The sequence below is a fragment of the Pygocentrus nattereri genome, chromosome 12 (genome assembly GCF_015220715.1).
Source record: "Pygocentrus nattereri isolate fPygNat1 chromosome 12, fPygNat1.pri, whole genome shotgun sequence".
NCBI lineage: Eukaryota > Metazoa > Chordata > Actinopteri > Characiformes > Serrasalmidae > Pygocentrus > Pygocentrus nattereri.
In genome coordinates, this window is record NC_051222.1 from 36,173,630 (window position 1) to 36,200,213 (window position 26,584).

A 26,584-nucleotide genomic window follows, 5' to 3' on the forward strand; every position below is an offset into this window, starting at 1 on the left:
TACGCTGCAAACTAATAACTGCTGTTTACCTTTTCTGATTTCTGGCTTCGGCCTGTAGTTGCAACCACTTAAGATCACTTAACAATAAAACAAAAGAACACCGAAAAAGCACCAATTAGAAGACAAGCTTTATACACAAAGTTGGAAAGAGAACATTTTATTTGTTTGCTGCATAAATATCTGTTCCTAATAGAATTTTAGTTCATGCTCTTTCTCTGGCTGAACTTTTGTACGTTTTAAGTCTTGATTCTAAATCGAGTCATTAGTCAGTTAAATGGGCATCTGAGTTGAGACATGAGTCAGTGAAGTGTGTGAGTCAGGTCAAAAGTCAATTTGATGGAATGTCCAGGCCAAGTTCTGAATTGGGTAAGTGCCCATCTGATTTGAATCAACTAAAAGTGTGTGAGTTAAGTCAGTTAAGCATATATCCAAATCAAGTCTTAAGTCAGCTAAGTGCGAGTCTGAGTTGCGGTACGAGGCAGTTAAGTACACATCTGAGTCATGTCAGACACCTCATGAGTCAGTTAATGCGTGTCTGGGTCACGTCACGAGTCAGTCAAGTCACCATCTCCTGCTTTATGCTGTAATGAGGTTTATAAGACTGTGTTAGCAGCAAAAAAGGAAAATGTCTAAAATATGAAATTGTCTTAAAAAAATGTCTCTAGATCCTCTAAAGAGGGTCTCCGTGTCCATCAGCCCCTCTGGTGAAATAGTGGAGGGCAGTTCAGTGACTCTGACCTGCAGCAGTGATGGAAACCCACCTGTGAAGATCTACACCTGGTTTAAGGGATCAGCATCTGTAGGAGAAGGAAAAACCTACAGCATTCCCAACATCAGATCTGAGGACAGTGGAGAATACACATGCCAGAGTCGGAATGATCGTGGAGAGAGAAGATCCACTGCTGTGAAGATTAATGTTCTTTGTAGGCTTCTTGTGATTGGTTTAAGCTCTATTAGATGATTTGAGGAAGCCCAGAAATCACAAAGATCATTATCATTTTCATTTTGTCTGTTTCAGATCCTCCAAAGAGCGTCTCAGTGTCCATCAGTCCCTCTGGTGAAATAGTGGAGGGCAGTTCAGTGACTCTGACCTGCAGCAGTGATGGAAACCCACCTGTGAAGAACTACACCTGGTTTAAAGAAGGTGGACCCTCATCTGTAAGATCTGGACACAGTTACAGTCCTCTACAGAGTGGATCTTACTATTGCAAGGCTCAGAATCAGCATGGAGCTCAGAGATCAGATCTGGTGCCAGTCGATTTAAACGGTGAGACACAAGACTTCTGTGTCAAATTCCTGCATCTCATGATTAAGGAGTAATTATTAAAGTCATTCATCGATTATGTTTTACTAATTATTGCAGTTTTATGGTTACATTTCTGATTATGAATGTGTTTGTTCTCTGCAGGTCAATCAGTGACTCTGTATGCAGCTACTGGAGTCGGACTTTGTGAAGTTGCAGTTTTTCTGGCTGTATTTTTCTGGAAAAGGTGAGAATAATGAAATACTTTAAATACAGTTGCTATTATTATTTTACTAGTATGTTTGTGTTTTTTTGTTTTCTTTTTTTAAGAATTTCATTATCATAAATGATTAATAAAAAATGCAAATGTGTAATCTTTGTTATTTACAGAGTCTCTAAAGGAACATGGATAATATAGCAACATAACAATATCTAGTGCGCACCAAATTGGTGCCTAAAAAGAATACGTAACATCCTTAAGAGCCTACATATTATTTTAAGTGGTTTTATTTAATTTTTGTGAGCAGGGGGAAAAGGCAGACTAGAATTATCAATGAACCGGACTATGTAGTGAGTTTTTACAGTATTCTGGATATCAGCCAGTCAGTGGTGGGTCCATTAACCCTCCTGTTGCATTGGTTAAAAATTTACCCATTTTCTGATCTATTCTCTAACTCCCTGTTCTGAAGAACACAAGACGCAGAACCAAGCCTCCTGATGACGACTCTTGCAGTGTTGATGACTATGAGAATATAACCGTGAGTTTCAAACAATAAAACGTATTACACTTTTTTACACCACAGTCTAACTACATTTGACAGAAGGGAGGAACCTGAAACCAAGAACTGGTGCAGATTTTAGGACCATACCATTAAATTAATGGTTGGTCTATTTGCTGTTATTTTACTGGCCATTGGAAATAGACATTTCCCAACACTACTTATGCATTAGTCTAACTACTAAGTCTCTGCTTGCTATAACGTTGTGGGATGGATTGCTCTACTGTCAAATATGAGTAACGACTAATCCTCAACCTCACGTGCCTACTGGCGGTTATACTACAATTTCATGCTTGATTCTTAGAACTAAATTAAAGGGGAAATCAGTGTGCCACTAGCATATAGTGGAGATGGTGTGCTGCTGACTTTGACTGAAGACGTCATTGGGCGGTGGAAGGAATACTTTGAGGACCTTCTCAATTCCACCGACATGTTCTCCAGTGAGAAGGCAGAGTCTGGGGACATGGGAATAGGCTTGTCCATTACTGAGGCCGAAGTCACTAAGGTAGTTAAGAAGCTCCTTGGTGGCAAGGCTCCAGGGGTGGATGAGATCCGCCCTGAGTTCCTCAAGGCTCTGGATGTTGTGGGACTGTCTTGGCTGACATGCCTTTTCAACAATGCATGGACATCGGGGGCGATGCCACTGGGGTGGTGGTGCCTCTTTTTAAAAAAGGGGACCGGAGGGTATGTTCCAACTACAGGGGAATCACACTCCTCAGCCTCCCTGGTAAGGTCTATGCAGGGGTACTGGAGAAGAGAGTCTGGCTTATAGTCGAACTTCGGATCCAGGAGGAGCAGTGCGGGTTCCGCCCTGGTCGTGGAACACTGGACCAACTCTTCACCCTCTCCAGGATTCTGGAGGGTTCATGGGAGTTTGCCCAACCAGTCCACATGTGCTTTGTGGATCTGGAGAAGGCATTCGACTGTGTTCCCTGGGGTATTCTGTGGGAGGTGCTTTGGGAGTACGGGGTACATGGCTCTTATATTTACATTTACAGCATTTAGCAGACACTCTTATCCAGAGCGATTTACAAGAAGTGCTTTGTCAATCTAGAGAAATATCTTTGCTAGTTACCAATAGCTTAGAGAAAAAGACAGTCCTGAGCTCAGATACTGCTAGAAACAATGTCACTGCAGACACCAAGAGAAAAAGAAACAGAGTTGAACGCAGAACTCTGTGACATTCAATGCAATACAATAACAATAAGATACAGTACAATACAATAAACTACAATACACAGTAAAGTACAATAAAATAAGTGCAGCTTATAATTCAGTGCTCATTTAACTGCTGTCTACATTTGAAGACAGCAAGAGACTCAGTGGGAGTTCATTCCACCACCTGGGTGCCAGTACAGAGAACGTTCTCGACGCTTGTCTTCCGTCCATTGTTGGTCCATTTTTGGCTTTGTAGGCAAGCATTAGGGTTTTAAATCTGATGCGTGCAGCTACAGGAAGCCAGTGAAGGGAGCGCAGCAGTGGGGTGACGTGGCTGAACTTGGGCAGATTGAAGACGAGTCGTGCTGCCGCATTCTGGATGAGTTGCAGAGGCTTGATGGTCTGCATGGGAAGACCAGCCAAGAGTGAGTTGCAGTAGTCAAGCCTTGAGATGACCAGAGACTGCACTAGCACCTGGGTGGCCTCACGGGTGAGGAAGGGTCGGATCCTTTGGATGTTGTACAGGAGATACCTGCATGACCGATTCAAGTTTTGTGATGTGAGTCTGGCCATCCAGAGTCACACCAAGACTTCTTGCCTCTACAGATAGAACAATCAGGGAGTTCTTGAATGAGATGGCAAGATCATGATGAGGACCTGTAGTCACAGGGATGAATATCAGCTCAGTCTTGCTGGGATTGAGCTTCAGGTGGTGGGCTGCCATCCATGTAGAGATGTCAGACAGGCATGCCGAGATGCGACTGGAAACCTGTGTGTCAGAGGGTGAGAAAGAAAACATTAGTTGAGTGTCATCAGCATAACAGTGGTAAGAGAAGCCATGAGAAGATATTACGTCACCAAGAGAGCTAGTGTAAAGAGAAAAGAGAAGAGGACCCAGGACTGAGCCATGGGGGATGCCAGTGGAGAGCCTGCATGGAGAGGATGTGAACCTTCTCCATGTTACCTGATAAGAGCGATCCTCCAGATAGGACTTGAACCACTTCCACGCATAACCAGTGATTCCAAGGTTGGTGAGGATGTCCAGAAGGATCGTATGGTTGACTGTGTCAAAAGCTGCTGAGAGATTAAGAAGGATCAGGACAGAAGACAATTTGGCTGATCTTGCAGATTGGAGGTTCTCCGTCACTGCGATAAGGGCAGTTTCTGTAGAGTGTGCTGGTTTGAAGCCAGACTGGTTGGGGTCTTGGAGCTGGTTCTGTGTGAGAAAGAAATAAAGTTGATTATAGACTGCACGTTCAAGAACTTTTGAAAGGAAAGAAAGAAGTGATACCGGTCTGTAGTTGTTGACATCAGAGCTGTCAAGCATGGGTTTCTTCAAGATGTGGAGTACTCTTGCCATCTTGAAAGTTGATGGAACTTCACCCAACGCCAAGGACTTGTTGATGAGAAACGTGATGAAGGGCAATAGGTCCTCAGAGATTGACTGAAACAATGCAGATGGGATGGGATCCAGTGGGCACTTCATTCAGGCTTCAAACAAAGCTTGAGTTTGGTTCGCATAGCCGGCAGTAAGTCACACTCATTCCCAGTGAGAGTTGGACTCTGTCAGGGCTGCCCTTTGTCACCGATTCTATTCATAATTTTTATGGATAGAATTTCTAGGCACAGTCAGGGGATGGAGGGTGTCCGGTTTGGTGACCTCAGGGTCACATCTTTCCTGTTTGCAGATTATGTGGTCCTATTGGAGACATCAGGCCGCGAACTTCAGCTTTCACTGGATCGGTTTGCAGCCGAGTGTGAAGCGGCGGGGATGAGAATCAGTACCTCTAAATCCGAGACCATGGTTCTCAGGCAGAAAAGGGCGGCGATTTACCGGTCCATCTACGTTCCCACCAGCACCTATGGTCAAGAGCTTGAACAGTTCTATGTGCAAAGTTGAAAGCAAATGAAAGGTATATGTGCGTATGTGCAAGTATGTAGAGCAGCGGTTCATGAAGTGCCTGTTGTAGGTAACAGATGTTAACAGTAGTTTTCTGACAGCAGCAGTACAGAAGTATGGAAGGTGCAGTTATTGAGTGACTGTAGTGTCATTAGCAAACTTGATGATGGTGGTGGTGTTCTGGGAGGCTACGCAGTCATTCGAGAAGAGCATGTACACAACGGGGCTCAGCAAACTGTGGGACCCCTGTGCTCACTGTTCTTGTGTTGGATGTGCGGCTGCCGACTCTGTTAGAAAGTGCTCTCGAAGCACTTCATCACGATTGGGGTGAGTGCAATGGGCCGACAGTCATTTAGGCAGGTCGCAATGCTTTTCTTTGGGAGGCATACGATGAGGGCAAACCCTGAGTGCATGCCCGGGGATGTTGTCTGGGCCAGCTGCTCTCCGTGGGTTTATTCTCCAAGTTTCAGTGCACATCCACTGATGTCACAGTAAGCAACGTGTTCTGTGTGGTCTCCTTGGTTTGGGCGTGGTGGGATGTAAACAGGCAGAATAAACACAGTGCTAAACTCAAAAGGGTCTGCACTTCACCATCAGCAGCTCTAAGTCAGCTGAACAGTGTTTTTCAACAGTCATTACGTCTGAACTCCACCTGTTGTTCATGTAGATGCAGACACTGCCACCTTTGTTCTTCCCCGATGCTGCCGTGTGGTCCCTGCAGTGGATGGAGTGTGTTTCTAACTAGAGTCTGGCGTGCTCTCAGAGAGCCAGGTTTCTGTGAGAATAAGAGCACAGCTCTCTCTGATCTCACACTGAGTTGTTATTCTGCTTCTCAGCTCATTTTCAAGGAAATGAACATTAGCTAACAATGGGATAGCTAGAGGTGACCGTGTAGCCCTAGCCTTTAGCCCAGCATGTAGCCCATCTCTCTTGCTCTGCTTCTGCTTTGGCCGCTCTGCTGCTCTGTGCTGCTGGACCTTGCCGGCTGGTGTCAGAAAGTCTAAAGGAAAGTTCATGATGAGCTTTACCGATCTCCAGGAGCACCTCTCTAGTATACTAACTGTTCTGTAGGTATACTGTACATTTTAAAATAAATACTGAAGTTTAAATAAATAATAAACAGCATTGGTTGCAGGAGGAACACAAAGACGTCTTCCTCGGTGGGCACCATCATGATCTCCAAGATGCTCCATATAGCTGAACAATAACTTCACCTTATTTAGAAGCTGCAGGTCATAAATACTCTGAGATTTTTAAGTAAATTCTATTAATATGCAGCTGCCTGTATAATATAAGCTTTTTTCCTCAGTCAGGTCATCAAACCACACAGTTACTGAAAAAATAAGAACTGATTAAATAAAACACAGGCGTCGTTTTCATATCAACAATAAAAGTGTTTAACCTCTTAAGGAAGATGAAGATCTGGAAATATTTCATTTAATAATGTCATTAACTAATAAACTCCTCCAGGCTGCTGTGATGAGGTCATTGAGAATGGCTCCTCCTCTTCACTCTGGAATGGCTCATTACAGCTTCAGCTCCTTCCTGGCTCCACACCTCCTTCATTACACACACCTGTAGTTATTTCAAGGAATAATTCAACCCCTTCATTAACTCCTGTGTTTACCCTGTTAGACTGTAACGTCTCTGTGTCGGTGGTCTGAGTGCTGAGCCTCTTTTCTTTGTTAGTCCTTTGGTTGAAAAGGTCTTTGCTTACTGGTTGTTTGCTGTGAATCTTTCTTGTGCTTACCTGCCTGTTGCTTGACTCCTGCCGTGATGACTGAGGTTTGGGTTGACCATATTAAAGCTTCTATGTATGTGTGTCCGGCCTACACGCCCCATACTTTACAGAGTTTTCTAACAGTATCACTGTAGACTGAATGGCCGGTCAATACAGATTTGAGTTCATTGAAATACAAGATTTCAAAATCATTTGAACTAAGACTTAAGAAAAGTAATTAACCTTAAAACCTAAACATACAACTAACCTAAAAGCATTGGTGTTTCGGTTTAGGTACAGGTACAATAGACTAAAATAAAGAATAGCACATAAAAAAAACACATTGTAATCTTTAAAACATGACAACAAAACTGTCCGAGGCTCTCGTCTTGATCTTGTCTTGTAATGTGACTCAGTGTAACTGCATGTCAGAACAGCAGTGATATTCATAATCTGAACCATGTAACTGTTCTTTGTTCATTGGAGTTGCACTGTTTTCATAAAAAGCCACTGGATGATAAAGTGCTACCCAAAGCTCTTCCTCTAGATGGCAGTGTAGGACTGTGTGTTTTAGGATGGAGCTGTGAGAAGGTGAGGGTACTGTCCAAGGTGCTGTTCTGAGCTCCTTACCTTTTGGTTTCAGCCAGTAAATCATGATGGAGATGATTTGTTTCAAACAGTAAATTATTAAAGCAGTGATGATTCCTAAACTCCTTCAGTCTCTCTACACCTTCTCTACCCATACTCTGTCCAGAACGCTGACCCTAAAGCTCAGGACGACACGTACACAGCTCTTCAGCCCTCAGCCAGGTCCTCTGATGATGTGTACCACACACTAGCAGTAAGTGTCTCTTCACAAATCCTCCCTCTAGATCTGTGAAGAACTCCTACCTCAGAAACTAAATGGAGTCTTCATTTCTCCTCCTCTGCTTCATTCCCTCTTTCCCTCACACAGGCTGTTCAGTCCAGCTCTCCTGATGACCCGTACACAGCTCTGGATCCTCGCTCCAGCTCTCCTGATGACCCGTACAGAGCTCTGGATCCTCGCTCCAGCTCTCCTGATGACACGTACACAGCTCTGGATCCTCGGTCGATGTCTCCTGAGTACGACACTCTAGCAGTGAGTTCTACACATTAAAGTGTGATCCTCAGTAACCGAGAAGGTGATAAACTCCATTTACCGTGGATTTGAAGTCTGAGTCTGTATCAGTTCTTCTTCTACAGAACATGATGATCTCTCTACTTTAGCTTTTAAACTCGGCTCCCGCCAAGATGTGTTATGGAAACTGTATTAATTCCAGGTATTTGCTTTATTGCTTGCAGAGTGTAAGACTATGTACAGGCCAAAGGTCATGGGCAAAACACCTTGTCCTCTGACTTACAGACGTGCTTAGCTGCCTAGTTACAAAATCAGGATGTATCCTCATATAGTGATTGACCTTGGTCACCTGTCCTACACCCCCAGAACTTCTGCTTTCATAAGATATTCAATCAGGACAGCACTGGTCATTGCATGTACAGCTTGACCTGAAGATGCTGCATGTCATCAAAACCTTAAATGGCCATATTCACTGAAATATACTGAAGACTGAGAACAGCAGTCAAACCTCCCTTTATGTGCTATCTCACCAACACCTAGTTTAGGGTATAAAGCCCTCTGTAAGGGTGACCGCCTCAGAGCGCACTCTCATCTCTTCACTCTCTGGTCTGTCACACTTTCATTTCCTACATAAATACTATTACTTATTCAACACCTGTGATTTGTTCTGCTCTCAGGATTTCCATGACCGATTCAAACCTACAGATGTAATTTTGTATCTCTATTTTAGTCATTATTCATGATTTTTATTTTATTTTTTTGTTTTTTAATTACAATGATTTTTTTCCCTTATGATGCTATGATGCCCAACATTTACAATAATGCCTCATATTGTAACCTCTTTTTTTACTTTTAATAAATATCTGGTAGAATGTGAAAAGCTTTTCCTACCTTGTACATATAATCATCTCTAAGCAATTTACTGCAGAGTTTTAGAGTGTTTTCTCTATGTAGAGTATGAAATGCTAAGAGCTGAAATCATTCTGATATAAATGTTGTGTATCAGCTCTTTCTCTCAATATGTTGAGCTCAGTGTGAGACTGAACGGCCGGTCAATATAGATTTGAGTTCATTGAAATACAAGATTTCAAAATGATTCTGAACCAAGACTTAAGAAAATTAATTAACCTTAAAACCTAAACATACAACTATCCTAAAAGCATTGGTGTTTCGGTTTAGGTACAGGTACAATAGACTAAAATAAAGAATAGCCCATAAAAAAAACACATTGTAATCTTTAAAACATGACAACAAAACTGCCCGAGGCTCTCGTCTTGATCTTGTCTTGTAATGTGACTCAGTGTAACTGCATGTCAGAACAGCAGTGATATTCATAATCTGAACCATGTAACTGCTCTTTGTTCATTGGAATTGCACTGTTTTCATAAAAAGTCACTGGAAGATAAAGTGCTACCCAAAGCTCTTCCTCTAGATGGCAGTGTAGGACTGAGTGTTTTAGGATGGAGCTGTGAGAAGGTGAGGGTGCTGTCCAAGGTGCTGTTCTGAGCTCCTTACCTTTTGGTTTCAGCCAGTAAATCATGATGGAGATGATTTGTTTCAAACAGTAAATTATTAAAGCAGTGATGATTCCTAAACTCCTTCAGTCTCTCTACACCTTCTCTACTCATCCTCTGTCCAGAACGCTGACCCTAAAGCTCAGGACGACACGTACACAGCTCTTCAGCCCTCAGCCAGGTCCTCTGATGATGTGTACCACACAATAGCAGTAAGTGTCTCTTCACAAATCCTCCCTCTAGATCTGTGAAGAACTCCTACATCAGAAACTAAATGGAGTCTTCATTTCTCCTCCTCTGCTTCATTCCCTCTTTCCCTCACACAGGCTGTTCAGTCCAGCTCTCCTGATGACCCGTACACAGCTCTGGATCCTCGCTCCAGCTCTCCTGATGACCCTTACAGAGCTCTGGATCCTCGCTCCAGCTCTCCTGATGACACGTACACAGCTCTGGATCCTCGGTCGATGTCTCCTGAGTACGACACTCTAGCAGTGAGTTCTACACATTAAAGTGTGATCCTCAGTAACCGAGAAGGTGATAAACTCCATTTACCGTGGATTTGAAGTCTGAGTCTGTATCAGTTCTTCTTCTACAGAACATGATGATCTCTCTACTTTAGCTTTTAAACTCGGCTCCTGCCAAGATGTGTTATGGAAACTGTATTAATTCCATGTATTTGCTTTATTGCTTGCAGAGTGTAAGACTATGTACAGGCCAAAGGTCATGGGCAAAACACCTTGTCCTCTGACTTACAGACGTGCTTAGCTGCCTAGTTACAAAATCAGGATGGATCCTCATATAGTGATTGACCTTGGTCACCTGTCCTACACCCCCCAGAACTTCTGCTTTCATAAGATATTCAATCAGGACAGCACTGGTCATTGCATGTACAGCTTGACCTGAAGATGCTGCATGTCATCAAACCCTTAAATGGCCATATTCACAGAAATATACTGAAGACTGATAACAGCAGTCAAACCTCCCCTTATGTGGTATCTCACCAACACCTAGTTTAGGGTATAAAGCCCTCTGTAAGGGTGACCGCCTCAGAGCGCACTCTAATCTCTTCACTCTCTGGTCTGTCACATTTTCATTTCCTAAATAAATACTATTGCTTATTCAACACCTGTGATTTGTTCTGCTCTCAGGATTTCCATGACCGATTCAAAACTATAGATGTAATTTTGTATCTCTATTTTAGTAATTATTCGTGTAGATTTTTTTTTGTTTTTTTTGTTTTTTGATTACAATGATTTTTTTTCCCTTATGATGCTATGATGCCCAACATTTACATTAATGCCTCATATTGTAACCTCTTTTTTTACTTTTAATAAATATCTGCTAGAAAGTGAAAAGCTTTTCCTACCTTGTAAATATAATCATCTCTATGTGATTTAGTGCAGAGTGTTTTCTCTATGTAGAGTATGAAATGCTAAGACCTGAAATCATTCTGATATAAATGTTGAGTATCAGCTCTTATTCTCAGTATGTTGAGCTCAGTGTGAGGCTGTTAGTGATCTGCATTGTGTTCTCACCACATTCACATGCTGGGTGGAGCTTAATACCCCTTAATATGGCTGCTACACAAAACCAGGCAGAACAGAAGAACAGAAAAAACTTTTTGAAGTTTTGGGTTGAGGTAAAGGTTAGGGTTAGGAGTAGCACCAGGGTGAGGGTTAGGACTAGGGCCAGGGTTAGGTTTTGAAATTTGAATATTTAAATTTCTCTATAATGAACCATTTCATATTCCATAATTATTAAAAGGATTATTATACTGAAACAATTTAGAGAGATTAAATGCAAACTGACATTTTTTTACTAAGCTATTTTTGATGATGAATAAATCTTGAGTTGTCACAGTGCAGACATAAGAGATCAACAGGCACTAATGGTGTGATGGATGATCTGATGAATATGCAAATTTAAAAAACAGACTGAGTAGAGAGCTCAGACCTGTAGATGGAAAACTGGAGAGAGGTGTGGATTGTGTCTCCACTGACGGAGGAGAGCATGTGAGGGTAGAGACGGCAGGAGGGTCACCTAAGGAAAAGAAACAGACAATATGAAATTAATTCATCTTTCAGCATAAACATCTCACTGACCACACAGGACAAGTCATCATATCTGTTTCTCTGTTTATTAAACACTGATATCAGTCTGAACCGTCGGTCACTCACCCTGTTCAACCAGTAATCGGATCTCTGTGTAAAGGTCAGGAAGTAGTTTAGGCCTCTTTACCCCACACCAGTATCTTCCTCCACCCTCTGCTCTCAGCTCATTGATGGTGATGGTGAAGACTCTGGCTGCTGTGTCATCATCCAGAGAGAATCTGTGATCTTCAGCAGATCCAGACTGAACTGGAATGACTTTAGTTCTCCATAAAGCAGAACATTCTCCTCTGCAGAGATACTTTATGTAGGTCTTATAGAGACCAATAGGAGCATCTAATCTGGACTGACTGTCCTTTGCGTCCAGTTACAGTAGATCCAGCGCTGACTCCAGCTGTAAAAGAGAACATGTTATATAAGGGAGTAATAAACTAACTCTGAGGCTGAGACGTCACTCAGGACTGTTTAGTCTGAAAAGCCTGTAGAACACAAGAGCCTGAAACTCTACACAGAAACGTCTCACTAAGACAGTAACAGTGATGAATATGAGAGAGAGGAAGAGGAAGATTCTGTTCTTCATCAGTCACTGATCTAACACACTGTGTGTCTCTGAGTCTGTAAAGATCATCTTAAACTCAACACAGATGTGAGAGGAACAACTCACCAGGCGTCAGAGTGAAGATGATGATCCAGATGATGGTCATGATTCCTAACAGGTCAGTTACACACCACAAAGTGAGCTGTGCCCTTATACATGACGCTGACCACAAGAGCTTTAAGACTTCCTGAAGTGACAGAGGCCCAACCACCTCTCTCTCTCTCTCTCTCTCTCTCTCTGTGTCTCTCTCTCTCTCTACCCCCCTCACTTGCCACCCCCACCCCTCTCTGGCCCGTCTTGGAAACCACAGAATTTAACACCATCTTATTCACCAGTCAGCCACTTCCTCCTGACTGCTTTTGTCATTGTGGGTAGAAAATGATGTTTATGATTCTAATAGTGAATAAAATCTGATTAATATAAAGAAATAATCTTATCCTCCTTTAACGAGACTCATCATCAGGGGCAGTCGCAGTTTTTATTAAGACAGATGATGATTTCCTCCTGATACTCTACACACTCAAAAGGTACTGAACTGCCACTGGGGTGGAGGCCCTCCTCTCTCTTGGGTGGCACCATCAAGGGTAAAAGCAATGGTCCATAGACATCTGCCCTCATCCTACCACCCCAAGTTACCATGCCTGTTATGGCTACCAGAACCTCCTCTTTTGTAGTGGCTGCTCTAGGTGCCTCCTGGGGTGCTAACTACAACTGGAACTGACTCTCATATTTGGCTCCCTGGTTGGCTCCAGTTCCTGATCCTTGGACAGATCCTCTTCCAGCTCCCAGGCTGGCTCCCATTTCTCCTTCTTGAGTCACTTCAGTTCATGTTTCCTGGGCCACTCCAGTGCTTGACCCTGGTCTCGCTCCATGTAGGGCTCCTGTTTCAGTTCTCCAGGTTGCTCCAGTGCTGGACCTTGTGCGGCTCGCCTTCCTGATCCAGTGTTTGCTTCCTGAGCTATTGCTTGACCAGTGGTGATTCACCATATAGCTCCTGTTCCGACTCCCTATCCTGATCCAGTGCTGGCTGCTTTAGTTCCTGTTTCTCCTGTGGGGGTTCCCTGTGTAGATCCTCTGCCAGCTTTCAGAACAGCTGCTGCCCCAGAGGTGCGTCCTACCCTTTTTCAGTGCTTTTAGGACCGCTCTTACTGTGCTGGTTCCCAGAGCTGCTCTTTCTGTGACAGGCCACTGGAGGGCTCCACAGCCAGCTTCCCTGTGTCCCACTCAGACAACCAAACTATTATTATTATTATTATTATTATTATTATTACTACTACTACTACAGGACAATATAGTAAAATTCTAATCCTTGTGTTCAAGGCCTCCGGAGCATCTTGTGGTCAGAGCCAAGTGCCCTGAAATCAAACTGAACTGGTGGTGGATTTCCAGGAACAGGGTTGGGATCCTACTTACCAGCTTAAACTATGTCCAGAAAAAAGACCCCCTTTGAAAGTCAGTAACTATAGGCAACAGCGATTCATCAAGTTAATCAGCATATCAGACTCCCATCATCATGAGTTCAGTTCTAAAAGTAGAAGCCTGAAAACATGAGCTACCGCTGCTGTTGTTCATCTCATACTTTCAGAGGAAATGACATCATTCACACCCAGGCGTGGCCTCTGAGCTCCTGGCCAGGCTAAAGTCATGACATGTATGAATGCTGCAGGTCAGGCTTCACACCACAAACAGGCCCCAGGAACATACAGACACACATCCACTGTTTAAATACACAGATCCACTAGTTTAATGTTACTAATGTAAAAGTTATTCTTCAGGCCACACGGAGCATCACAGACCAGCAGCACATGACACACGACTACAGAAAGCACAGATACACACTGACCAGCCACAACATCATGACCACCTCCTTGTTTCTGCGCTCACTGTCCACTTTATCAGCTCCACTTACTGTATAGCTGCTCTCTGTAGTTCTACAGTTACAGACTGTAGTCCATCTGTTTCTCTGATACTGTTACCCTGTTCTTCAGTGGTCAGGACCCCCATGGACCCTCACAGAGCAGGTACTATATGGGTGGTGCATCATTCTCACCACTGCAGTAACACTGACGTGATGGTGGTGTGTTATTGTCTGTTGTGCTGGTATGAGTGGATCAGACACAGCAGTGCTGCTGGAGTTTTTAAACACTGTGTCCACTCACTGTCCACTCTATTAGACACTCCTACCTTGTCAGTCCACCTTGTAGATGTAAAGACGACAGATCATCTGCTGCTGCACAGTTTGTGTTGGTCATCCTCTGGTCCTTCATCAGGGGTCACAGGACGCTGCCTATAGGATGTTGCCCACAGGATGTTGTCCCCACATGACGTTAGCCCACAGGACGCTGTTGGCTGGATATTTTTGGTTGGTGGCCTCCTGGCTTGTTCCTCGGCTTCTGCCCGGCGGCCCACTGGCCTGTTCCTCGGCTTCTGTCCGGGAGGCCCGCTGGCCTGTTCCTCGGCTTCTGTCCGGGAGGCCCGCTGGCCTGTTCCTCGGCTTCTGTCCGGGAGGCCCGCTGGCCTGTTCCTCGGCTTCTGTCCGGGAGGCCCACTGGCCTGTTCCTCGGCTTCTGTCCGGGAGGCCCACTGGCCTGTTCCTCGGGTTCTGTCCGGGTGGCCCGCTGATGATTATGCAGAATATCAGATCAAGTCCAAAGTAGCTAGACGAACGTGCTAGCTTACATTTTGGATCTTGCAGAAGTTTGAGGTAAAGTTCATCTCTTGCTGCAGCTCAGACGACCACATATATTCTATAAGAGATACAAGTGCATTAATAACTCTGGGAGTTTCATCTGTCTACTTATCTCTAACCACATCTAGTTCATCATCTCAGCGCCGTCTCTGTTCTCACCATTTCTCATCTGGACGTTGAAGAGGAGCCTCGTTACAGAATGGTAAGATGATTTCTCTACTTCAGAAGATTTTAATAGTTTATAAAAAAGATACAGAGTAAATTTAGGTCTTTGTGTTTAGACCGATGTTTCAACCATTTCAGCTTCAAAGAAGTTACCGCTTTTTTCACCTCCTTTGCGGTGGTGCAGTGGTAGTGAGGTGTCTTTACGCTCATCTTGTATTTGTTATATTGTTATATTCATGTTTTTCTTTATATTTTTGTATCTGTTGTTAGGCTTTCTTTTCATGTGTGCTCTCTTAAGGACCTCTCTCACCCCCTCCCTCAAGAGAGGGAGCTAATGTATAGAATAAGCATGCAAATAGGATGAGAACAGTGTTTGTCGGGGGTATCTGATTGCATTAGAATAAACTTTTCCAGATGTTTCCTTATGGAGACGTATGGATGTGTGTGTTTCTAACCATGTTATGTATGTGCGTACATTCAGCATAAAAGCAGAGGCAGTTTGAAAAGTTAGAGGTCCTACATTCGGCCTTCGGGACTCTCACATGGCTTTAACACATTATTTTGGAATAAAGTTGTTTAAATGTTTAAATCCAGATAGCGTCAACAGAGCTTTCGTCTCCACACCGACACAAATGAGAATAAACAGTAGCACACATGCCTTACACCATTAGTGAGCGAGTTCCACCTCGGACAAACGTTAAATGTGATGAGCCGTGCTGCTTTATCTGCATTTGAGTTCTCTTTGAGCCTGTGTTGGTGACCATACACTGTTCATGTTAGGGGAATGCAGGAGAATCCTGGGTTTGAGTGGGTCACTCACTACATTATTAAAACAATTTCTACCTTCATTACAATCCAGTACATTTTACATATAAATACATAAATATTTCAAGTACTGCATGATATTAAACTTGTACATTTCAAACCACAGGCATTAATGTGATGACATCACCCAGAATGGCTCCTCCTCTTCCTCTGGTCTTTCTGCTCATGACTGCTGGTGAGTCAGTGTTTGTTGTGGTTTGTGGTTTCTCTCAGAATCAGCTCAGTGGTGTAGAGTAGCTGCTGGAGTTGGAGAGGAGAGAAGTGAAGCTGTAAGCTACAGTAACTCTGACTGTCTTATGGGCTGCAGACTCTGTAATCAGCTCTTTCATGCATCATATGTTTCAGGAGCTTTTGGAACAGAGTGGAGTGTGAAGTACAACCAACAGGAAATCTGTGCTTTAAAAGGATCCACAGTGTTTATGAACGGAACTTTTACTCACCCAGAAGGTCTCACAGTGAAGGAGACTTTCTGGGGTAAACACACAGGGGAGGAGCTGACTGATCTGAGTAAAGACCCAGATTATTCAGGCAGAGTCGAGTTTTTTACTGATGATCAGAAACACTTCTCCCTCAAACTGAGTGATGTGATGAAGAAGGATGAACATCAGTTCTGCTTCAGAATCAAAACAAATGTAGAAAAAGAAAGATGGGCAGGTGTTCCTGGAGTTCAGCTCAGAGTTACAGGTGAGTTAAATCATCAGGATCTCAATGATCACACAGCCTTAGTGTTAGAGCAGTGTTTCTTATTAACGAACACTCTGCCTCCTCTTCATTTACATCAGTCTTTATATTAATGATTTTCCTTACAAAGTTGATTTTTCCTTATCAGACCTGAGTTCCTAATTGGAGAAAAGGTGCTGTAAAATGAGACAAAACTCCTGAATTAAAATCAGATTTGCTTTTTGTGAAAAATCTTATCTTGACCTGTCAGATCATAACTTAAAACAGATAGATCAGAAATTTCTGTAATACGGCGTGATGTTTCTCCATTTATCTTAGAGCTCCATGTAGAAGCTCCTGAAGAAGTGACAGAGGGACAAACAGCAGATCTGACATGTAAGACCACCTGCAGTCTGACTGACCCATTCATCTGGTACAAAAATGGACGTCCTTTAACCACAAAGACCATCAAGAACAACCAGCTCCACCTGCAGATGGTCAGCAGTGAGGATGCAGGCAGTTATAGCTGTGCTGTAGGAGGATCTCAACACCTCCGATCTACTGCTCACAGCCTCAGAGTCAGATGTGAGTGAAGCTCATTTTCTTTATATGCCACGTGTTCAGAGACGTATAATCCATGTTGCTTCACGCAAGTCAGAATAGAGTCTCAAATCTTTAGTAGAGAATTTTAATGTCATTATTAGCTGCACCTTTTGAAGTTTGACATGACTAAATTGCATGTAGAGCTTCATTCTGTTCTTCTGACTGAAGGTTCTGTTATAAAGACAAGTAGGGGAGACCGAGTATGGTTGTAACATGGGGAGAGTTGTAACACCACCAATTGCACCAATCACGGATAAGATAGGACTCATATGATCGTTCCTGTTTTAGCTCATTTCCTCCCTGATCCCAGATGGTGGTTGTCAAGGCAGGAAACAGGCGCATGCAGATTCTATAAAGAAAAAAATGGATTTTGAAGTAAGAAAGTAAATTTTTGAACCAAGACTATATTTTATTTAGTACTTATGCTATTGCAGATAAAACCATATGAATTATTTTACATTAAATTGTAGTTTCAGGCTAAATGCGATGCATTTTTCCCCTGCTAATTTCAAACCACTACCACTAAGAAAACTTTCTTGATTTTAATAACTTTACAGAATGCCTAGGCAGTGCCTGCAAGTGTTTTAAAAAAAGCATCAGATAAGGTCACAAAGAAGGGCAAGTCAGTCAGATCAGTCGCGAAGGCACATGGGATCTGCCATGTAACACTGAGCAGATATTGCAAATCACTGCAGAAGCTGAGAGACCAGGGATCCAGTGATCTTCCCAGTGTAGGTTACTGGAGCAGCAACAAAGTTTTCTCTGAGGTGCAGGAGACCATGCAAGACACCTAACCCCCAACTGCTCCCCGGGTGCTGTGGATACGGCTGCCCACCACTCCGGGCAAGTGTGTGCTCACTGCCCCCTAGTGTGTGTGTATTCACTAGTGTGTATTTGGTGTTTCACTTCATGGATGGGTTAAATGTGGAGGTGGAATTTCCCTGGTTGTGGGATTAAAAAAGTATCACTTAACTTAACTTAATTTATGGACTCACTCCACGTGAGGTAAGCATATGACAGGTTATTCACTGGAGATCAGAGAAGAATTGAATACTACTGTAGGTGGTAACACCTCAGGATGGATGCAAGTGGAAGACTTTCTCAGCCATTGGATCGCAGTGTCTAAGGCCCATTGGAGAAAATGGTGAACACCGCAAGTGATGCCTGGATGAAGATGAATCCTGCGAAGACGATGACAATATATGATATTCCAAGCATATTGTGAAGACTGCTCTGCCTGCAGCTGCAACACCCAAAAATATTCAAGCCAGTTTCCAATCCACAGGTATTTGGCCCTTCAATCCTGACATTTTTGAGGAGTATGAGTATGCACGCTCACAAGTCACCGACCATCCAGACCCAGGTACGTCATTGACATCTGGAGCTTTCCAGCCGCACTCTCCACCAACTCACCTGGGGAGTGCCTCCTCTCCTCCAACTCACCTGGAGACTGCCTCTTCTCCTCACCTGGGTACTGCCTCCTCTCCTCCAACTCACCTGGCAACTGCTTCCTCTCATCCAGCTCACCTGGAGACTGCCTCCTCTCCTCCATCCTACCTGGCTACTCCTGGCTCCTCTGCAATTCATGATGTCCCCATGTCCTGTGTTCCAGATGAGCCAAGCACATCGGGGTTGTCTGGAGGTCAGGCGTTCAGTCCTTTGGCTATATGGCCGTTTCCAAAAGCAGGGCCAAGGAAACCAACTGACAGGATCAAGAAGAAGAGGCAGGCTGAAATACTCACCGATACACCAGTGAAGCCTGCATTGATGGAAGAAGAACAGAGAAGAGGAAGCAAGAATGCAAGAAAGAGAATCTTAGGAAAGAATAAAGGCAAGCAAACGAAAAAAGAGAAAAGGCCCACCAAGAAAATGTCGAAAGCCAATACTGAGGATTCTGAGACCTCAGACGATGAAAACTTTTGTGTTGTCTGTATGGAGCCATTTGGCAACTCGAAGCCAAAGGGAGTGTGGGTAAAATGTGCCCTATGCAATCTCTGGGCCCACCAAGCCTGCACTCCAGGGTTACCAACATTCATTTGTCACCATTGTGACTCTCATTAAGAATATACACACATAGACAGACACACACACACACACGCACGCACACTGTCATTGTTTTTTATTTGACCTACATGTTCTTTATACAGGTACATTGTAGTAGAGTTTTCATTAAGCATACATATCGTTAAGGAAGTTTGTTCTAATACATTAATTTACACACACTCCTGAGTCAAACACAAAGTGGATTTGAGTTATGGTCAGTCACAGAGAGAGAGACGTTGTTCTGGATTGTTATTTTATTTCAATAAACCTTTTTGAAGCATATTGCATGATCTGGTCTCTGTTTTTCCTTCTTTTGTCTAATTGTTACAACTTACCCCAGCATGTGTTACAACCTACCCCAGTAGTGGGGTAGGTTGTAACAAAGGAACACAGTGTATTTGACATCAACTCGCAAGGTATGTGATAATCTTGCAGAGGTTTGAATTGGTGCCGTTTGTAGTAAACAAATGTGTGTACTTTGTATAAATGTTTGAGAACTCTAGCTCAAAAACTGAGTGAGCTACAGGTGCTAAAGCAGAAAGTGTTAAACCATACCCGGTCTCCCCTACATCTGAAACTGTGCTGAACCTGATGCTGCTGTACGCTGCAAACTAATAACTGCTGTTTACCTTTTCTGATTTCTGGCTTCGGGCTGTAGTTGCAACCACTTAAGATCACTTAACAATAAAACAAATGAACACGAAAAAGCACCAATTAGAAGACAAGCTTTTCACACAAAGTTGGAAAGAGAACATTTTATTTGTTTGCTGCATAAATATCTGTTCCTAATAGAATTTTAGTTCATGCTCTTTCTCTGGCTGAACTTTTGTACGTTTTAAGTCTTGATTCTAAATAGAGTCATTAGTCAGTTAAATGGGCATCTGAGTTGAGACAGGAGTCAGTGAAGTGTGCGAGTCAGGTCAAAAGTCAATTTGACGGAATGTCCAGGCCGAGTTCTGAATTGGGTAAGTGCCCATCTGAGTTGAATCAACTAAAAGTGTGTGAGTTAAGTCAGTTAAGCATGTATCCAAGTCAAGTCTTAAGTCAGCTAAGCGCGAGTCTGAGTTGCGGTACGAGGCAGTTAAGTACACATCTGAGTCATGTCAGACACCTCATGAGTCAGTTAATGCGTGTCTGGGTCACGTCACGAGTCAGTCAAGTCACCATCTCCTGCTTTATGCTGTAATGAGGTTTATAAGACTGTGTTAGCAGCAAAAAAGGAAAATGTCTAAAATATAAAATTGTCTTAAAAAAATGTCTCTAGATCCTCCAAAGAGGGTCTCGGTGTCCATCAGCCCCTCTGGTGAAATAGTGGAGGGCAGTTCAGTGACTCTGACCTGCAGCAGTGATGGAAACCCACCTGTGAAGATCTACACCTGGTTTAAGGGATCAGCATCAGTAGGAGAAGGAAAAACCTACAGCATACCCAACATCAGATCTGAGCACAGTGGAGAATACACATGCCAGAGTCGGAATGATCATGGAGAGAGAAGATCCACTGCTGTGAAGATTAATGTTCTTTGTAAGCTTCTTGTGATTGTTTGATGCTGTATTAGATGATTTGAGGAAGCCCAGAAATCACAAAGATCATTATCATTTTTATTTTGTCTGTTTCAGATCCTCCAAAGAGCGTCACAGTGTCCATCAGTCCCTCTGGTAAAATAGTGGAGAGCAGTTCAGTGACTCTGACCTGCAGCAGTGATGGAAACCCACCTGTGAAGATCTACACCTGGTTTAAGGGATCAGCATCAGTAGGAGAAGGAAAAACCTACAGCATTCCCAACATCAGATCTGAGCACAGTGGAGAATACACATGCCAGAGTCGGAATGATCATGGAGAGAGAAGATCCACTGCTGTGAAGATTAATGTTCTTTGTAAGCTTCTTGTGATTGGTTTAAGCTCTATTGGATGATTTGAGGAAGCCCAGAAATCACAAAGATCATTATCATTTTTATTTTGTCTGTTTCAGATCCTCCAAAGAGCGTCTCAGTGTCCATCAGTCCCTCTGGTAAAATAGTGGAGGGCAGTTCAGTGACTCTGACCTGCAGCAGTGATGGAAACCCACCTGTGAAGATCTACACCTGGTTTAAGGGATCAGCATCAGTAGGAGAAGGAAAAACCTACAGCATTCCCAACATCAGATCTGAGGACAGTGGAGAATACACATGCCAGAGTCGGAATGATCGTGGAGAGAGAAGATCCACTGCTGTGAAGATTAATGTTCTTTGTAGGCTTCTTGTGATTGGTTTAAGCTCTATTAGATGATTTGAGGAAGCCCAGAAATCACAAAGATCATTATCATTTTTATTTTGTCTGTTTCAGATCCTCCAAAGAACGTCTCAGTGTCCATCAGTCCCTCTGGTGAAATAGTGGAGGGCAGTTCAGTGACTCTGACCTGCAGCAGTGATGGAAACCCACCTGTGAAGAACTACACCTGGTTTAAAGAAGGTGGAACCTCACCTGTAGGATCTGGACACAGTTACAGTCCTCTACAGAGTGGATCTTACTACTGCGAGGCTCAGAATCAGCATGGAGCTCAGAAATCAGATCTGGTGCCAGTCGATTTAAACGGTGAGACACAAGACTTCTGTGTCAAATTCCTGCATCTCATGATTAAGGAGATTATTAAAGTCATGATTAATTATTAAAGTCATTCATCCACTATGTTTTACAAATGATTGCAGTTTTATGGTTACATTTCTGATTATGAATGTGTTTGTTCTCTGCAGGTCACTCAGTGACTCTATTTGCAGCTGCTGGAGTCGGACTTTGTGGAGTTGCAGTTTTTCTCGCTGTATTTTTCTATAAAAGGTGAGAATAATTAAATACTTTAAATACAGTTACTATTATTAATTTACTGGTATGTTAGTGTGTTTTTCTTTTCTTTTTTTTAAGAACTTCATTATCATAAATGATGAATAAAAATATGCAAATGTGTAATCTTAGTTATTTACAGAGTGTCTAAAGGAACATGGATAATATAGTAATATAACAATATCTAGTGCGCACCAAATTGGTGCCTAAAAAGAATACATAACATCCTTAAGAGTCTCCATATTATTTTAAGTGCATTTATTTAATTTTGTGAGCAGGAGGAAAAGGCAGACTAGAATTATGAATGAACCGGACTATGTGGTGAGTTCTTACAGTATTCTGGATATCAGCCAGTCAGTGGTGGGTCCATTAACCCTCCTGTTGCATTGGTTAAAAATTTACCCATTTTCTGATCTATTCTCTAACTCCCTGTTCTGAAGAACACAAGACGCAGAACCAAGCCTCCTGATGACGACTCTTGCAGTGTTGATGACTATGAGAATATAACCGTGAGTTTCAAACAATAAAACGTATTAGACTTTTTTACACCACAGTCTAACTACATTTGACAGGAGGGAGGAACCTGAGACCAAGTACTGGTGCAGATTTTAGGACCTTAACATTAAATTAATGGTTGATCTATTTGCTGTTATTTTACTGGCCATTGGAAATACAGACATTTCCCAACACTACTTGTGCATTAGTCTAACTACTAAGTCTCCGCTTGCTATAATTATGTGGGATGGATTGCTCTACTGTCAGATATGAGTAATGACTAATCCTCAACCTCAAGTGCCTTCTTGCGGTTATACTACAGTTTCATGCTTGATGCTTAGAACTAAATTAAAACAATTTTGACACAATAGACGGTTTAGCAAATGTTTATTTACACTGCATGAAGAAAAAAACATTACATATATTTGTTTCTGACCTGTTCTCTGTAGAAAGCAGGCCTCAGTGCCCCGCCTCCTGATGATGATACTTGCAGTGTTGATGACTATGAGAATATAACCGTGAGTTGCAAACAATAAAACGTATTACACTTTTTTTACACCACACTCCAACTACATTTGACAGAAGGGAGAAACCTGAAACCAAGAGCTGGTGCAGATTTTAGGACCTTTAAACGTTAAATGAATGGTTGATCTATTTGCTGTTATTTTACTGGCAACTGGAAATACAGTCATCTCCCAACACTACTTAAACATTAGTCTAACTACTAGTACTTTGCTTATGAGATGCAGTGCTGTACTGTGCGTTGTAAGTAATGACTAATCCTCAACCTCGAATGTCTCACTGCTGTTATACTACAGTTTCATGCTTGATTCTTATATCAAATTAAAACAGTTATAATAAAAATGGATTAGCAAAAGTTTATTTACACTGCATGAAAATATCTGTTCTAATGATCAAAGGCTATTAAAATAAATATTGGAACACAAAGCTCAGTACACACCACACTGGAAACATCAAAAATAATGTGAACAAACTATGAACTTCAGCTGACAGCTTGAGGGAACTAGATATGTTACACATTTTAGAGCAATACCAGAAGCTCAGTGGATTAAAAACACACTACTACTGACTAAACCTTCCAACAGGTTAGTATCGTCCTTATAAACAGAAGAAAAGTCCTACAGCTCACTGTTCTCCAACTCATTGATTAGTTCCTCCTCATCAGTTGTTGATCGGTTTTCCTGTGTTTGGAGCCGCATTTAAGGTGGAACACAAGCCGTTGACCTTGGCTGAAATAATGATTTGTATCTGATCTGTTCTGCAGAAAGCTGATCTCAGAGCCCCGTCTCCTGATGACGACTCATCCAGTGCTCAAGACTATGTGAATGTAATGGTAAGTTCCAAACATTTGACTAATTTTCTTCTGAATGCCCTTTTGTGATTGTTGACCTGCCAGGGGTTTTTGACTGTTCTTTGTCTCTGGCCTTTAAAATGTGTTGCCTGGTTTCATTTTTGTCCTTTTTGTCTTTTGATCTTTCTGGATTTGACCACTGCCTGTTTTTCAACTTTGGGTTTTGCCAAGAAAGCCACATACTTGTTTTTACTGTGAGCATCTGACTGATTTCGTTACATTACACAGTCTTTGAATGGTCACTAGAAATGAGCAAGATTAATCATCCATCCATCCAGAGTCTTTTACTGGGATTTCACCAGATTTGACCGGATTTTACTGATGGATTTTATGATGACTGAGACAAAAAAAACAAAAACAAAACAAAAAAAAAAACATGGATTAGCAGTGAGGTACATTTGTACTTTGTAAAGAAACAAAGTTGCAGTCGAGTAAATTTGCAACTGCTGGATACAAACACTACTGAATCATAACACAATATTCAGGATTTCTACACTGGAAACTTGTTCATCAGACACAAATTTAAACAAACTATGAACATATCAGCCAACAGCACATCACAGCAATTCAAGCTGTTTACTTTGGTAAAAATAACTCCTGACCTGTTCTCCAACTCTCTGTTCTGCAGGACACAGGCCCCAGCACTCCACCTGCTGATGACTATGAGAATATACAAGTGAGTCCCAAACATTAGTGTTATTACATTGTTATTACACCAGTCTATCTACATTTTATAGAAGGGAGAAACTTGAACGCAAATAACAGATTTGAGTCATTTAAGATGAAGTGAATGATTTTTCTATTAGTCATTTTTTTCAATGGTTACTGGAAGTGGTGGGGATTCGACCTTCAGGGTCTTGTTGTGCATATAGCACAAGCTGCTTAATACATTTCTGTAATGCAAACCATTCAAGATATTTACATTTGGGAACATTCATGAAGACAAAATATAAAACTACAAATGTGTCAGCAAAAAGCTCGAGACAACTAGTTACTCTGTGTGTCACATTTTAAAGCACGGCCGGTGAGTAATGTCCTTATAAACATTAGAGGAAGAGTCATACCACCCAGTGTTCTCCACCTCATGGATTAGTTTCTCCTCATCTGTTTTAAACCAGGTCTTCTGTGTTCCCTTTAAATACAGCAGGCTAGATAAAACATGACCCTTCTCTCCATTCTCAGGGCTCAGGCCTCAGTGCTCTGCCTCCGGATGACGACTCCTCCAGTGTTGATGACTATGTGTACATCCCAGTGAGTTCCAAACATCAGAATCTTATTACACTGTTATTACACAGCAGTCGGACCAGATCTCTCCAGCTTTGACAGAAGCGAGTAATGATCTCAGTACTTTAATATGAAGTGAATGTTTCATCCACTCCTCGTTTATTAACTGGTCATTGGGAATCGAAACGATTGAAACAGATTCTAACACTGCATCTACATTAATATGACTATGTAGCTACGCTTGCTATAATTATGCAACAGCACACAAGAGGCAGTGTGGTGCTGTGAGACGCCAGCACTGTTGCGCTGCAGTCGTAGGCCTGAGGCCACAGGCCGGTGTTTAGATCAGCACAGCGGTCCCAAAATCTCCCAGTACAGCCTTGTCTCGAGTGCACTGCTGTGATTACACCACAGATTATAGCAGTTTCATTCTTCATTTTATTACAAGGATTTCAGGCAATTATGACATGACAACAGATTAACAATAACATTTATTTACACTTTACCCAGAAACGGCTCTTATTTAGAGCTGCTGTATATTAATAATTCTAGATGAAGTATTGCCTTGTAAAAGCACGAGGATGTCCACACTGGAAACATCAAGTCTGCTCATCAAGAGAAAATATAAACTATGAACTTGTCATCTAAAAGCCTAAGATAGTGGAGACATATTTACCATGTGTGTTATGGATTTTAGAGCAGTAGCTGGAGCTCACGGCTGATTAAAACACGGCAGCACTGACTAAAACTTCCAGCAGGCTAGAAACGTCCTTATAAACATTAGATAATTATAAGCTCACTGTTCTTCATGTCATTGATTAGTGTCTTGTCATTTCTGTTTGGCCAGTGAACACACTGTGTTCTGTATCACCTGTAGCATCACTGAGACCATCACCTTCAATACCAACCACAACTGTACCAACAATCCACTGGACAACTACACCAGAGAGAGAGAGAGAGAGAGAGAGAGAGAGAGAGAGAGAGGATTTCATACCATGATTAAATTTTCTCATACATTTAAATGTATACGTCATTTTTTGTTCTTCATTTTCTTATTGTGACTACATGTGAATGTATTGGGTTCATTTCCACAAGAAAGATTCCCAGTTTCTCAGAGCAGAGAAACAGCGCCCTCTGCCTTCCCATTCACGAACTGCAGACAGAGACAGAGTGTATCATTTAATCATGTGATATCCAGTCCTTCTAAATCAAACACTCTCTTTCATTTTATCCTGTTATTTTACTGTTATTCACATTTTACTGTTTTAAGCCTTCCTCTTGTTTTATTACATTACAAAAACATTACATTGTATTTGTACTCGCCGTCTCTTTTATCAGTTTACAATTGCAGTGTGATCTTGGGTCAAACGATTAAATTTTCTTAAATGTATACCTAATTTTTTGTTCTTCATTTTCTTATTGTGTCTACATGTGAATGTATTGGGTTCATTTCCACAAGAAAGATTCCCAGTTTCTCAGAGCAGAGAAATGGCGCCCTCTGCAGTTCCATTCATGAACTGCAGACAGAGACAGTCTCATCAGTGATGATGTCAAACCTCATGGCTAATTAAAGC

The 26,584-nt window shown here is 42.2% G+C and overlaps 2 protein-coding genes and 1 long non-coding RNA gene across 3 annotated transcripts in view; 2 read left to right on the top strand and 1 right to left on the bottom strand.

Moving 5' to 3' along the window:
• Nucleotides 1-26,584, bottom strand: part of LOC108413944 (B-cell receptor CD22-like) — a 164,061-nt gene that overhangs the window by 87,533 nt on the left and 49,944 nt on the right. The gene's annotated exons all lie outside the window — the stretch shown is intronic.
• Nucleotides 15,919-24,032, top strand: LOC119264791 (B-cell receptor CD22-like). The gene is made up of 13 exons (XM_037543751.1): nucleotides 15,919-15,973; nucleotides 16,144-16,482; nucleotides 16,798-17,043; nucleotides 20,369-20,626; nucleotides 20,722-20,979; nucleotides 21,075-21,332; nucleotides 21,428-21,676; nucleotides 21,835-21,916; nucleotides 22,198-22,240; nucleotides 22,360-22,428; nucleotides 22,864-22,932; nucleotides 23,700-23,768; nucleotides 24,015-24,032. Exons 1-13 carry the CDS (start codon nucleotides 15,931-15,933, stop codon nucleotides 24,030-24,032), a joined length of 2,001 nt encoding a protein of 666 aa, XP_037399648.1. The 5' UTR covers nucleotides 15,919-15,930.
• LOC119264753 lies at nucleotides 24,415-25,944 on the top strand. The gene is made up of 3 exons (XR_005131192.1): nucleotides 24,415-24,462; nucleotides 24,969-25,037; nucleotides 25,858-25,944. It is a non-coding gene; the product is annotated as an uncharacterized LOC119264753 (long non-coding RNA).